The sequence below is a fragment of the Hyaloscypha bicolor genome (assembly GCF_002865645.1).
Source record: "Hyaloscypha bicolor E unplaced genomic scaffold K444scaffold_39, whole genome shotgun sequence".
NCBI classification, from domain to species: domain Eukaryota; kingdom Fungi; phylum Ascomycota; class Leotiomycetes; order Helotiales; family Hyaloscyphaceae; genus Hyaloscypha; species Hyaloscypha bicolor.
In genome coordinates, this window is record NW_020194541.1 from 830,981 (window position 1) to 843,662 (window position 12,682).

General features: G+C 26.8%; 1 protein-coding gene across 1 annotated transcript; it reads right to left on the reverse strand.

Moving 5' to 3' along the window:
* Nucleotides 1–194: 194 nt before the first annotated feature.
* On the reverse strand, nucleotides 195–1,603 carry K444DRAFT_609227 (uncharacterized protein). Its single transcript, XM_024879538.1, has one exon. It carries the CDS (start codon nucleotides 1,549–1,551, stop codon nucleotides 487–489), a length of 1,065 nt encoding a protein of 354 aa, XP_024741179.1. The 5' UTR covers nucleotides 1,552–1,603; the 3' UTR covers nucleotides 195–486.
* Between the last annotated feature and the right edge of the window lie 11,079 nt (nucleotides 1,604–12,682).

Sequence of the window (12,682 nt, forward strand, 5' to 3'; positions counted from 1 at the left end):
ATATCCTGCTAGCATTTCATCATGTCTATTTACTTTGGCATCAATGGCCACATTACGAGGCCGCATATGTCTTTCCTGCAACATAGTGCACATTGGCTGCTCGTTCAACCGTATCTTATTCAATTGACAATATTCTGCATACAAGCCACAATGTCCTGGCAGCATTCAATCAACTCAATTAGGAGTTCTCAAGGTTCGGAGTACCACACGGAGAGGTTCTATTTTTTTAATTTTTTTTGGAGAATTGCACAATCGATACGCCATAAACTCTTCCTTCAATAATAGCCACGTTCCAAACGCTACTAATGATCCACATCAACGTATTTCTTCCTCCAAACTGACTTTATAATGAATTAAGGAAGGCACCTTGATTATTTAAGGCGCTACACATCATGCTGCAACCACAGGGAGGATTAGACATCTACGAGATGAAGGGCAGGAGAATTGATGCCTATATAAGGCCATCGCATCGAACAAACATCCCATCTACGACAACCAAGGAGATGTCATACCCGGACCGCTCAAGTAGACATTAATCTGCATAGCCTGGAGCTCATCGTTGTAGAACTGGAGCAATTCGAGGGTATCACCAGTAGCACCAGTAGGCTCCAGCATGGGAACCGTACCCAGTTCGACCATTTGATCGATCCAAGCCTGCTGAGCTTCCTGGGCCGTAGTCATGGCGTCTGGGATGAAGGCGGACTCGGTGATATTTGCGTAGGGGAAGACCTTACCGGGAACAATGCCGCTGGTGATAACGAAGCCCATCTCCTCGTCGATCACCAGGTTGATTCGTGCGTTGGGGTCGGTAGGGTGATCGGAGGGCCAGTTGCAACCGAGAGGGGTAGAGGAAGCGTTTCCGTAGTTTCCGGTATCGATGACTCTCCAGCCTAATTCGGTGAACTGGCAGTTGTCGGCAACAGTGACTGAAGTGTTGCTGGCCGGGTTACTGGAGTTGGCGAAGAGGGCCACGCTGATGGCCTCTAAATCTGCTCGGCTGGGCTTGGTTCGATTAGCCGGGGGATTCATCAGGTCCTTGTAGTTGGTTGGAAGTTCCTGGGACGAGAAGGAGAAGCCGTGGTCGCCGCGGAAGCGGTTAATGAAGAGTTCCAGCTCGGTGATATTCTGGCCAATCACTTTGACTCGGCCCCGAAGAACGTTTTGGATATCGTTGTTGCCTTCGTTGATATCTAGGGCGAAGTACGCCGTGCCGTTGGTAGTGTCGATTGCAAGTAGGCTCGGTGGGCCTGCCTTGGTGATGGTACGCCACGAGGTCATCATGCCCAGGGCTGCCGGGTGGGAGTTTTCGGTGGCCCTATAGATCGTTGCTAACGGCAGGATGTCTGGATTGTGTGCCACCATGGAATCCAGGATTTTGGTGACCATGTTTGTCATGCACTGTCGGGAGCTGGAGCAGTTGATGTTGGACGCGTCGCTGCTCGACCTGCCGTTGTTCAACGTGTGTGGGTTCGACTGGTGGTTGTTCGACAGGGCAGGCATTGCGGACGCTTCCACCGCGAGGACCAGGGCTGCTGCTGCGATTACATGCATTTTGGCTCTGAAAATATGAAATGCAGCTAAAGCTCAAGCAAGTTTTTCGCGCATAAGGTGACTTCTAGGTCGAGCTGGGAACTCGACTGAAGGAACTGAGGTGAAGTACCAAGTAGAAAATTGAAAAGGAAAAAATCTCGATATATATATAACACAGATAATATCTTTCACCACAGTACAAACCTCAGAAGACCACAGGCTCCTGTCAACCAAAAAGCTGCGAGGATCCCCATGTTGTTCCTCAGCTTCCCCGCATTCCGATTTCCACCCCACCTCCGCATGCGCACAGCTCACGGCACTCCTCCACTATCCGACAGCGTAGAATCACCAATCCCTCATCTACCCATGTCCACTAAGACAGGGTTCTATAGATTTGGAGTGCCGAGGAGGAAACCAGACGCGTAATAGAAGCAACCGAGATCACAGGTGTTTTCTATAAACAACCTAAAGCAATTTGTAAAAACCGGAGATTTGACGCTAATACAACCTTCCGCACTATTTTATAGCGCGCACTACCGTTAATATCGAATACTACCCGCAACTTTACTAATATACCTTTAATTATAATAATAGATAGCTCAAATTAAAGCTATATACTAGATTCAGCTAATTATAAAAGAAATTATACTTCTGAAGCTTTTTAAATATAATAGTAATATAATTAATTAATGCCTTTATAATAACTTATAAATTAATATAAATAAAATTATTATATTATATAATATAATATAAAAGAACTACTTTATATTAAATAATACTTATAAATTAATAATTAAAGTTATTATAACTCGCTTAAAATTAGAGAAATATATATAAGGAAATATTTTTATTATATTAGTAAATAAACTAAAAATATAATTCTATTAATTATTTTATTATACAAAAAAATTAAATATATTTATAATAAAAGTAAAAAAGCGATTTTAAGCTAATAATAAAAGAAATACTCTAATATATTATTATATTTATAAAATATAATCTTATTTATTTTATTTTAATAAAGTAATAAACTTTATATATATATAATTAAATATATAATTAAATATTTAAAAAGAAATTTTAAGGCATTATAAAATATAAGCTTTATATATATAAAGCTTTTTATAAAGATTTATTAAAAAAAAATCAATATTAATATAAATTATTAAAAGAATTTAATTATTATAATTCCCAGATATCCGATATCTGAAATACCTGGCCAGATATTAGATATCTCCTAGATATATATAATATAACTACTTTACTAGAGAAATATACTTGAAATATACTAGAGATATTTAGAAGGCTAAGCCCTTTCGGGACTAGTATATTATAGGATATATATATTTCCTTATAGCCTCTTATATTCTAGTTTTCTTTTTTTTTGGCTTTGAATTATCTTTATAAAAGACCTTTTACTTTGCTTTTTAAGCCCTAAATACTATACCTATAATATTAATAAAGAAATATATAATAAGAGAATTAAAATTAAAAAAGTTAATTAAATAATTTCTTTTATTAATATATATTTTTAGTAAATATATTACTTTTAAAGAATTATTATTTAAAAGATTTAGAAAATATAATATATAAGAATTAGACTTATATTACATTTCTCTAAACTAAAAAACTATAATATTTATTATATAATAAATATATCTAATTATAATTAAATAATTAGATATTATAGTTACGTAATCTTATATATATAATAGAAAGTAAATAAGAAAACTAAAGGAAATATAAGAAGAAATAATAAATATTTAATTTGTATAATAATAATTATTAAATTATAAAATAACTTCTTTTAATTCTTAATTCTTACTACTTTTAATACTTATAAGATTTATTAATTATTTATATATTTATTTAAATCTTAATAATTCTTTTATTAAAGAATTTAAAATATATATTATTAATAAATTAATTAAAGAAAGTATTCTTATTATATATTTTATATTAATAATTAAAGAAGTTCTTAGTTTAAAAATATATAAGAAAAATAAAATAATTAAGAAATTAAATAAATAATATTAAATAAAACTTTCCAGTATTTATAAAAGTAATTAATATATTAATTTAATTTATCTAATTTTTTTTAGTTATATATTAATTTTTTAAATTTTTTTTAATAAAGCTTTTTATAATATTTAAGCTTCTTTAAATATTAGATTTAATAAGAATATAATTACTTTAAATCTTAGTATATATATTAATATTATATATGATTTTTAAAAAGTAAACTTTATAAGTAATAACTTTAATTAAATAATAAATAGTAAATAATTTAAAGATAATAATAAATATAAGACTAGGTTTTATAATAAGACCTGATTTAATATATATAATATTAAAAGTAGTTTTTAATTAATTCAAGTACTTTTATAAGTTTTTTTTTTTTTGAAAAAAAAAATCTTTAAATTAAGTCAAAAGAGTTTTTAATATTAAGAAGTATTTTATTAAATAAAAAGGCTTAGTTTTAGTATTTCTGGTTTTACGAGTTATAATATAATAAAGTATATTCTAATTAATCTCGATCTAATTAATCAGGAAGTACACCTATTAGTAGTAGTATTAAAGAATTAATATTTCTCACATTATTTAATAAGATGCGCAGCCAAAAAGTGTGCGTTCAGTAAAAGTAGAGGTAAAATCTCTGATTTTGCAAGATGTTTTATTGACTAGACACCCGGAGCATTAGTCCCCACATTCCGTAATAGCTCCCCAACGTTTCCCGAAGATCATCTAATCTCTCTCAAGTCCAAGTTCCAATAAAAGATGTTATATGAAAGGAATTACGTGGATTCTGCGTGCAGTACACTGATTAGATGACCCGCCGCGACCGTTCCGGGATCTTGCACTTCCCTAATTCGAATCCTACCCAGGTAGCTTCTCCACGTTTCCCGAAGGTTAGCCTCTCCTACGATTCATCCCTGTTTCTCTTCCCCACACGCCGAAATCCGGGAATTAATACTCGTGCTGCCCAGAATTCTGTCCTAGGCCTAGTGTTATGAGGGGAAGGGTACTTTCTAAGTGGTACAAGGGGGTTTGACGAGCTCATTTAATTCCTAATTTCGCTGACATTAGTGCTTTTGATTCGACAGAGCCCCTCAACTTTTATTTCCCGCCCCTAATACCCCAGATATAGGGCTAACAGGGAGTTCAATAGGCTACTTAAGTGGTTAGATACCTCCAAGAACCCTTTTTAAAATATCTTGTTCCCCCCAGACGCTGGAAGGCCACTCAGGCTGGGTCAACTCAGTCGCTCCTTCGCCCGACGGCAAACAGGTCGTGTCTAGCAATACTGCACGTACTGTATTTACATCAAACAACTGGGTAGCCGAAAAGCGGTCGAATCTGCTCTGGCTTCCTCTTACTCATCGAGCGACTGTGAGGCAAACTGGGAGCAAGTTATAGTCTTAGTATTAAATTACTGATACACTGGCCTGGCCAACCTACCATTCCTTCCGGCGCCAGGTTCAACTACTGATTTACTCGCTTCCACTCTCATTTGTCATGCGTCACTTATAGAGCTTATTAAAGCTCACTAATATTATTACTTAATTCGTTAGCTAATTCGTAATACACGCGTTACTTGATTTATAATATACGAGAAATATATACTTTAGAGTATATATATTAATAAATTTAATAGTTATAAGAATAATATATTATATTTTTTGCTTTTATAATTTGTTTTACTTATAAATTAATTATATAAATCTTATAAAATTAATAATAATAATACTTTTATACTTTTATACTACTTTTAATATAATAATTCAAATATTAATTAAAGATAATTTCTATTCTCGGATTTTAAAAAGAAATAAAACTTTTATAAAAGTAATATAATTTATAATTATAAAACATATAATTATAATTTACTTTACTAAAAATTATTTATATTTATATAATGCCTTTCTTTTTTCTAAGCCTTTATTATTACTTAGAATATTTACTTTTTTAATTCTTTTCTTATTATATATATATAAGTATAAAAATAAAAGAAGAAATATATAAATAAAAAGACATATAAATATATTATTAAGACTAGAAAAATTATAAGAGAATATTTAGAGAAGTTAGAAAAATATAAATATTACCGGAATTATAAAATAATAATAAATTTCTCTTATTAAATTTTGAAACTACTTTAAAAAAAAGATTTAAAATTTTAATTAAAGATTAATATAAATATGTATTAAATGCAAATATATAAAATAAATTATTTACTTTAAAGTAAAAAAGACTTCTTTATTTAATATTTCGATTTTATTAATTTATTAATAGTTTTAATTTTTATTATTACTCTTAATAATAAAAAGTATAAAGTTTATAAATATATTTTTAGCTAATTAATTATCTAGTAATATTTAATATAAATTATATTTCTTTTTTATAACTACTTTTAATAAAGATATTAGCTCTTAAATATTTAAAGTTTTACTAGAACTCCCAAAATAACTTTTTATAGCTTATATAATAAATATCTTATCTTATAATTAAGATAAATAATAATTTAATTAAACTAGTATAATTTTAAAGAAATATAGTCTAGTTTAGTTTACTTAATTCGAATTAAGGTTTAAAGCCCTAGATTACGGTCCGGATTTTAGTTTAATTATAGTTTTAAGAAAATTACTTTTAATATTATATTTATTAAATTATTATAAGGTATTTATTAGTAAATAATAAGATAATAAAATAAATTAGTAAGTTATAAAACTATAGTATTAAATTTAGTATAAAACAAATCTCTATTTCTCTTATAAGATTTACGGAATCCTCTTCTAAATAAGAGGCCCTAATAATATATATATAATTAGTAATTTATAAGCTTAATACTTATAATATAAATAGTAATTAATTATAATAATAAAGGGCTATTAATCTTTCTAATTAATATCTATAATATCCGAGGTTTATTATATATTCTTTAGTTATATATAACCCTATATATATTATAAATACTTAATTATTACTTAAATAAAATAGTTTTTAATTCAGGAAATAGCTTAAATCTAGGGCTTTAAAATAAATAAATATATTTATTTAAATTTATATTAAATAATAAAGTTCTAATAATAATTTACTAATATATTATATAAAAATATAAGCGAAATTAGTATATCTATTATAGGAAGGAAACTATAATAAAATAAAAACTTATATAAAGTATACTAGAATATAAAACATAACTTAATAATAAAATAATAAATTAAAAATATAAATAGTAAAGTATAAATAGTATATAATATATAAAAGCTTAATTAATTAAATACTTATAAAGAATTATTTTCTAAATCTATAAAAAAAACTAGCTTTTTTATATAATTTCTATAAGTTATATATAAAAGGCTATAGCCTTTATTATATAATCTAAATCTTAAAACTACTAAAATAATATAATTTTTAAAAAGTATAGCCTGCTATATTATATCCGATTTCTTATTTATTTATACTTGTTTCCTAAATACCAAAAATACTAGAAAAATCCTATTTAGAATTTAAAATAATAAAATATTTAGGATCCTTTTCTATTAGCTAATTTAATTTCTTCTCTATATATCTAAAATAAAACTTATTACCCTTAAATAGTTTTATTTTATATTCCCGAACTTGCTTAAAAATAATTCGAACTTGCTTAACTATATTCTTATATTAGATTTAATATAGTTTTCTATATTAATTAGTATCTATATAATAGATATATATAATAGTATATAAATAGATATTAGATATTATAGATCTAGTTTCTTATTTTAGGTAAAGCTTATAATTAGAATTATATAAATTATATAGAATTATATTTCCTAGTTAAGTAAAGTGCTTTGCAGGCTTGGCTAAGTACTAGGGAATATATAGGGAAATGCTTCTAGCTTTAGAAAAGGATATTAATTAGTCTTTTATTAGAATTAATTCTTGGAATTAGTTATACTTATAAGTATTACCCTATAATATACTTATCTTAACTACTTATATATTATCCTGCTATTATATATCTTATATTCTAATTAATTTAACCTTTGGGAAGCAGTTTATTATAAGGTAGTTAAGCTATTAATAGACAAAATATTAATAGCTAGAGTATTAACCAGAAAAAGCATCTTTACTACTACTAGGATAACCTAACCGGGTATCCAGGAGAGCGCCCAGTCAAGTACTCTTTATACTGCCTAATTAGAAGAAGAAAGTAAAACTCAGATATTTCCAGAACTAGTAAATAGGATAATAATAATAGAGAAATTAGCGGCGGCTTACTATTATACTACTAAGTTAGAAATAGAAATATAATAGAGAGAAGATCTAGAGAAGCTAGAAGCTCAGATTTATTATTTTAAAGATATTTAGATATCCGGTATAGAATCCATTATATCCCCGGTAATATCCTTAGTTTAAAGGGCTCTAAAAACCCGAGAACTACCCACTTACTAGGGAAAGAGTATTAAAGAAGCCCAGGACTTCTTTTATTAGGTAAAGTTAAAGTAATATAAAGACGGCAGGATTACCTGGGCTACTAATATAGTAAAGATTATATATTATATTTCCTGTTTTAAGAATATAGCCAGGGATATCTGGAAGTATAGGGAGTAATTAGTAAGTATTAATATTATAGATTAGAAAACCTTTATTAAATTTATAAAGAATTCTATTTTAAATCGGGAAAACTATAGTAATAATATCCTTATTAAGTTTAAGAATATTAAATAATAGCTAGTCCAGAATATCTAAAGCTTTATATCTTACTTAAATAGCTTATTAGATAACTTAGGATATATAGGTTTACTATAAGAATAAAATAACTTATTTAATAGCTTAAGGCAGGAGATCTGAGACGAGATTAATTATTAAGGAAATATTTTATAAAAGAAAAAAAAGCTTATTTCTATTATTATAAAAGTTAAGAATAATTTAAACCTATTTACTTAATAGAAATATAATAATAAGCTAATAAAATAATAAAAGAAAAAAAATAGAAAAAAAGAGAAAAGAGATAATAAAGAGAAACAGAAAAGAAGTATATTTCTATTATAAGATTTATAAAACCGGAGTAATAAAGGCATAGTAATAGAATCTAATATAGTACCTATATTAGGATCTATAAAACCGGATATAATTTGCTTTACTTACTAAAAAAAGGGTTACTATATTACTACTTGCCCTAATTAAAGGAAACCGACTTGTTATAACTATAATAAGTCTAGCTATAAATTATATAAATATCCAGAATTAAAAAAGCCGAGAAATAAATATATTTTATAATAGTTATACTTATTTATATTATAGAAAGTAAGGCTCCTAAAACAAGAATAGTAATTGAGATTACTATTAAAATAAGAAAAGATAAATAAAGAGTTAGAGTATTAGTAAACTCGGGTATAAAGGCTAATTATATAAAAAGAAGATTAGCTTTAGATATAGGTATTCCGTTAATATTAAAAGTAATTCCCTTATTCTTATTAGAGAAAAGAAGAATTCATTTATATAAAGATTATATTCTTGAATTTATTACTAAGAATATACTAGGAAACTAAAGAGAGGCTAATATATACTTTATATTATATAATTTTAATCTAAACTATATTAATATAATACTTGAATTCCTATAGCTCTATTAGATTAATTCCCTAATTTTCTTTAGAAAGATAATATAAAGATACTAGATTTAATTATAAAAGATTAAAGTTTTAAATATTAGGAAGTTTACTAAAGTAATAAAATATAAGATATATATTTTTCTATTAATTACCTATTCTATAATAGATAGCTAAAAGATTATTACTATTACTACTAATAAGATAGTTATATTTCCCAAGAAATATTAGGGCCTTTTCTAAATATTCTCTATAAAGGCTATAAGTATATTACCCGACTATTATATAATAGAATATTATATAGATCTGGAACTAGAGTTCTAATTATTATATAGTCCTATATATACTTTATTAGAAAGAGAGCTTAAAGTCTTTTGGAAATATCTTAATACTAGCCTAAAAAAGAAATAGATTCGTTATTTTACTAGCCTAGCTAGTACCCTAATTATATTTGTTCTAAAAAAAGAAAGCGGCCTATATCTATATATTAATTACTAGGATCTAAATAGAATTACTATTAAGAACTAAATACTATTATTACTTATTAATAAGACTATAAATAGGCTTTATAGAACAAAAGTATATATAAAGCTAGACTTAAAAGATATTTACTATTAGTTATAAATATAGGAAAGTAATAAATAAAAGACAGTATTCCGAATATACTATAGATATTTTAAATACTATATTATATTCTTTAGATTATCTAATACTTTAGTAATATTTCAGGTATATATTAATTATATACTAGTAGGCCTTATAAATATTATTTATATAATTTATCTAGATAATATTCTAATTTATTTAAAGAACCCAGAATAATATATAGTAATAGTCTAATATATACTCGAGTAGCTATAATAATACTAGCTTTTTATAAACTTAGTAAAATACAAGTTTAATATAGAAAGAATAAAGTTCCTAGAGTTTATAATTAGCCTAGATAATATAGAAATAAAAGCTAGTAGAATTATAGCTATTAGAAAATAGCCGGCCCTAAAGAATAATATTTGAGAAATTCAAATATTTCTGGGTTTTACTAACTTTTACTAAAAATTTATTTATAAATACTTTAAAATAATAAAAAAGTTAACTAATTTATTAAAAACTAATAGAAACCTATAGTATTATTTTAGCTAAATAGATAAGGTAAGTAAGGCTTTTAAGGAGCTATAAATTACATTTATAATAGTACTAATTCTTTATTATTTTAATCTAATCTTAAAGATTTATATAAAAACGAATACTTTAGGATTTATAATTATAGATATAATTTCCTAGCTCTTTAATAAGGAAATAGAAGCCAGGTAGTATCCTATTATTTTTTATTTAAAGAAGATAATTATAATTAAAAATAGATATAAGATATATAATTCTGAGCTTTTAGTTATTATTCTAATATTCTATATCTAGTAATATTATTTAATATATATCCGGTATACTATTATTATTAAAACAGATTATAATAACTTGAAATATTTTATAACTAAGAGAAAACTAAATAGTTAATAAATAAGATAAGTAAAGAAGCTAGCTATCTTTAATTTTATCTTAAAATACTAGCCGGGATATAGTAATTCTACTAATAGGCTATTAAAAAGGCCAGACTTTATAGTAAATATAAATAAAAATACTTTATTATTTATATTTTATAATAAGCTATAAAATATAAAACAGAAAGCCCTATAGATAATAGTAATAAAATACTATACTATTCTTATAATACTATAATTCAAGGCCTAGAAAAAAGGAAATAAATACTTTTTAATTAGTAAAATACTAAGGAATTCCGAAAAAGAAATTTATTTTAGTAATAGAATAATATTAGAGATATTACTATTTGAGCCTATTACTAGTATAGCTAGTTATAAATAATATATATTACAGATTCTAGCTATATAGTATAAAAGGGAAACTATAATAAGACAAAAACCCATATAAAGTATACTAGAATACAAAACGTGATTTAATAATAAAATAATAAATTAAAAGTATAAATAGTAAAGTATAAATAATATATAGTATATAAAAGCTTAATTAATTAAATACTTATAAAGAATTATTTTCTAAGTCTATAGAAAAACTAGCTTTTTTATATGATTTCTACAAGTTATATATAAAAGGCTATAGCCTTTACTATATAACCTAAACCTTAAAACCACTAAAATAATATAATTTTTAATAAGTATAGCCTATTATACTATATCCGACTTCCTATTTATTTGTACTTATTTCCTAAATACTAAAAATAATAGAAAAATCCTATTTAGAATCCGAAATAATGAAATATTTAGGATTCTCCTCTATTAGTTAATTTAATTTCTTTTTTATATATCTAAAATAAGACTTATTACCCTTAAATAATCTTATTTTATATTCCCGAACTTGCTTAAAGGTAATCCGAACTTACTTAGTTATATTCTTATTATTACAGTTATTATAATATATAGTACTAGTAGGAGTTAGACTAGAGCTAGAGAGGTATCTGGTATCTAAGCAAGGTATCTGTAGTTACCTAATTATTGCACGTGACCCCGAGCTTAAGCTAGTATATAGGCCCGTATATAGCTTGCGATTATTTAGATCCGAGGCTTCTTTGGGATCCTCTTCTTTCTTTAGCTTTAAATCATTAAAATAGAGACAGTCTAACTATACCTTCTAGGCCCTAGATCTTATACTCGTAATATAATTCAAAGCTTACCTATTTCTTAATCCTGCAGAGAATTTAAATAATATTTACCCGATCGGTTTTCGATAAGTATAGATATAATATACTATAGCTATTCCCGAACCGGTTAACTAATATTAGAATAAAAGAAAGCCCTAGAATAACTAGGCAAGAAAGCCCTAGACTAGCCAGGCAAGCGGATAGGCCAGTAATCTTACTACTAAATAAAGATCTATAAGAAAGCAAGTCCCGGAATAACTAGGCAAGTTAGAAGGAGCTATAGTACGAGATACTACTAGTATATTACTAGAAGGTAAACCAGAGCCTCTTATTAAGTCTCCTGAGGAATCCGAGTATCCCGTTAATATTTATAGTAGAAGAGATACTTTCTTCCAGAGAGCAGAAGAAGAAGAAGGACCTGCCTTATTAAAGGCGGAGTTCTAAGAGTTACTTCGGAACCCAGAGGCTTTATATAAAGAGATTATCGAGCTAATTCTAAAGACGTATAATATCCTTACCTATAGCGAGAATTATCGGGATTAGCTAAGAGAAACCAAGTAAGCCCTATAAAAAAACAAAGCCATTATTGAGAAGCTTATTATATAGCCTACCGGAATAACCGGTTCCCCTATTCTAGAAGATAGATATTTAGTTAAACTCCCTAACCCTCCCATTTTCGAAGGCATAACTAAGAATAGTATTACCTTTAATAATTAGTTAGTTTAGATCAAGAATAAGCTCCGTAATAACTTTAATACCTATTAGATAGAGAACCTCAAGATTATTTACGTATCCGGCTATATAAGTAGCCATGCCCTTATACTAATCTCTCCCCACCTAAACCAGGATAGTTAATATATATACGAGACTATTAGGGAACTATATA

Coding starts and splice junctions, on each gene's coding strand:
- K444DRAFT_609227 (XM_024879538.1), bottom strand. CDS start 1,551: ATGCATGTAATCGCAGCAGCAGCCCTGGTCCTCGCGGTGGAAGCGTCC.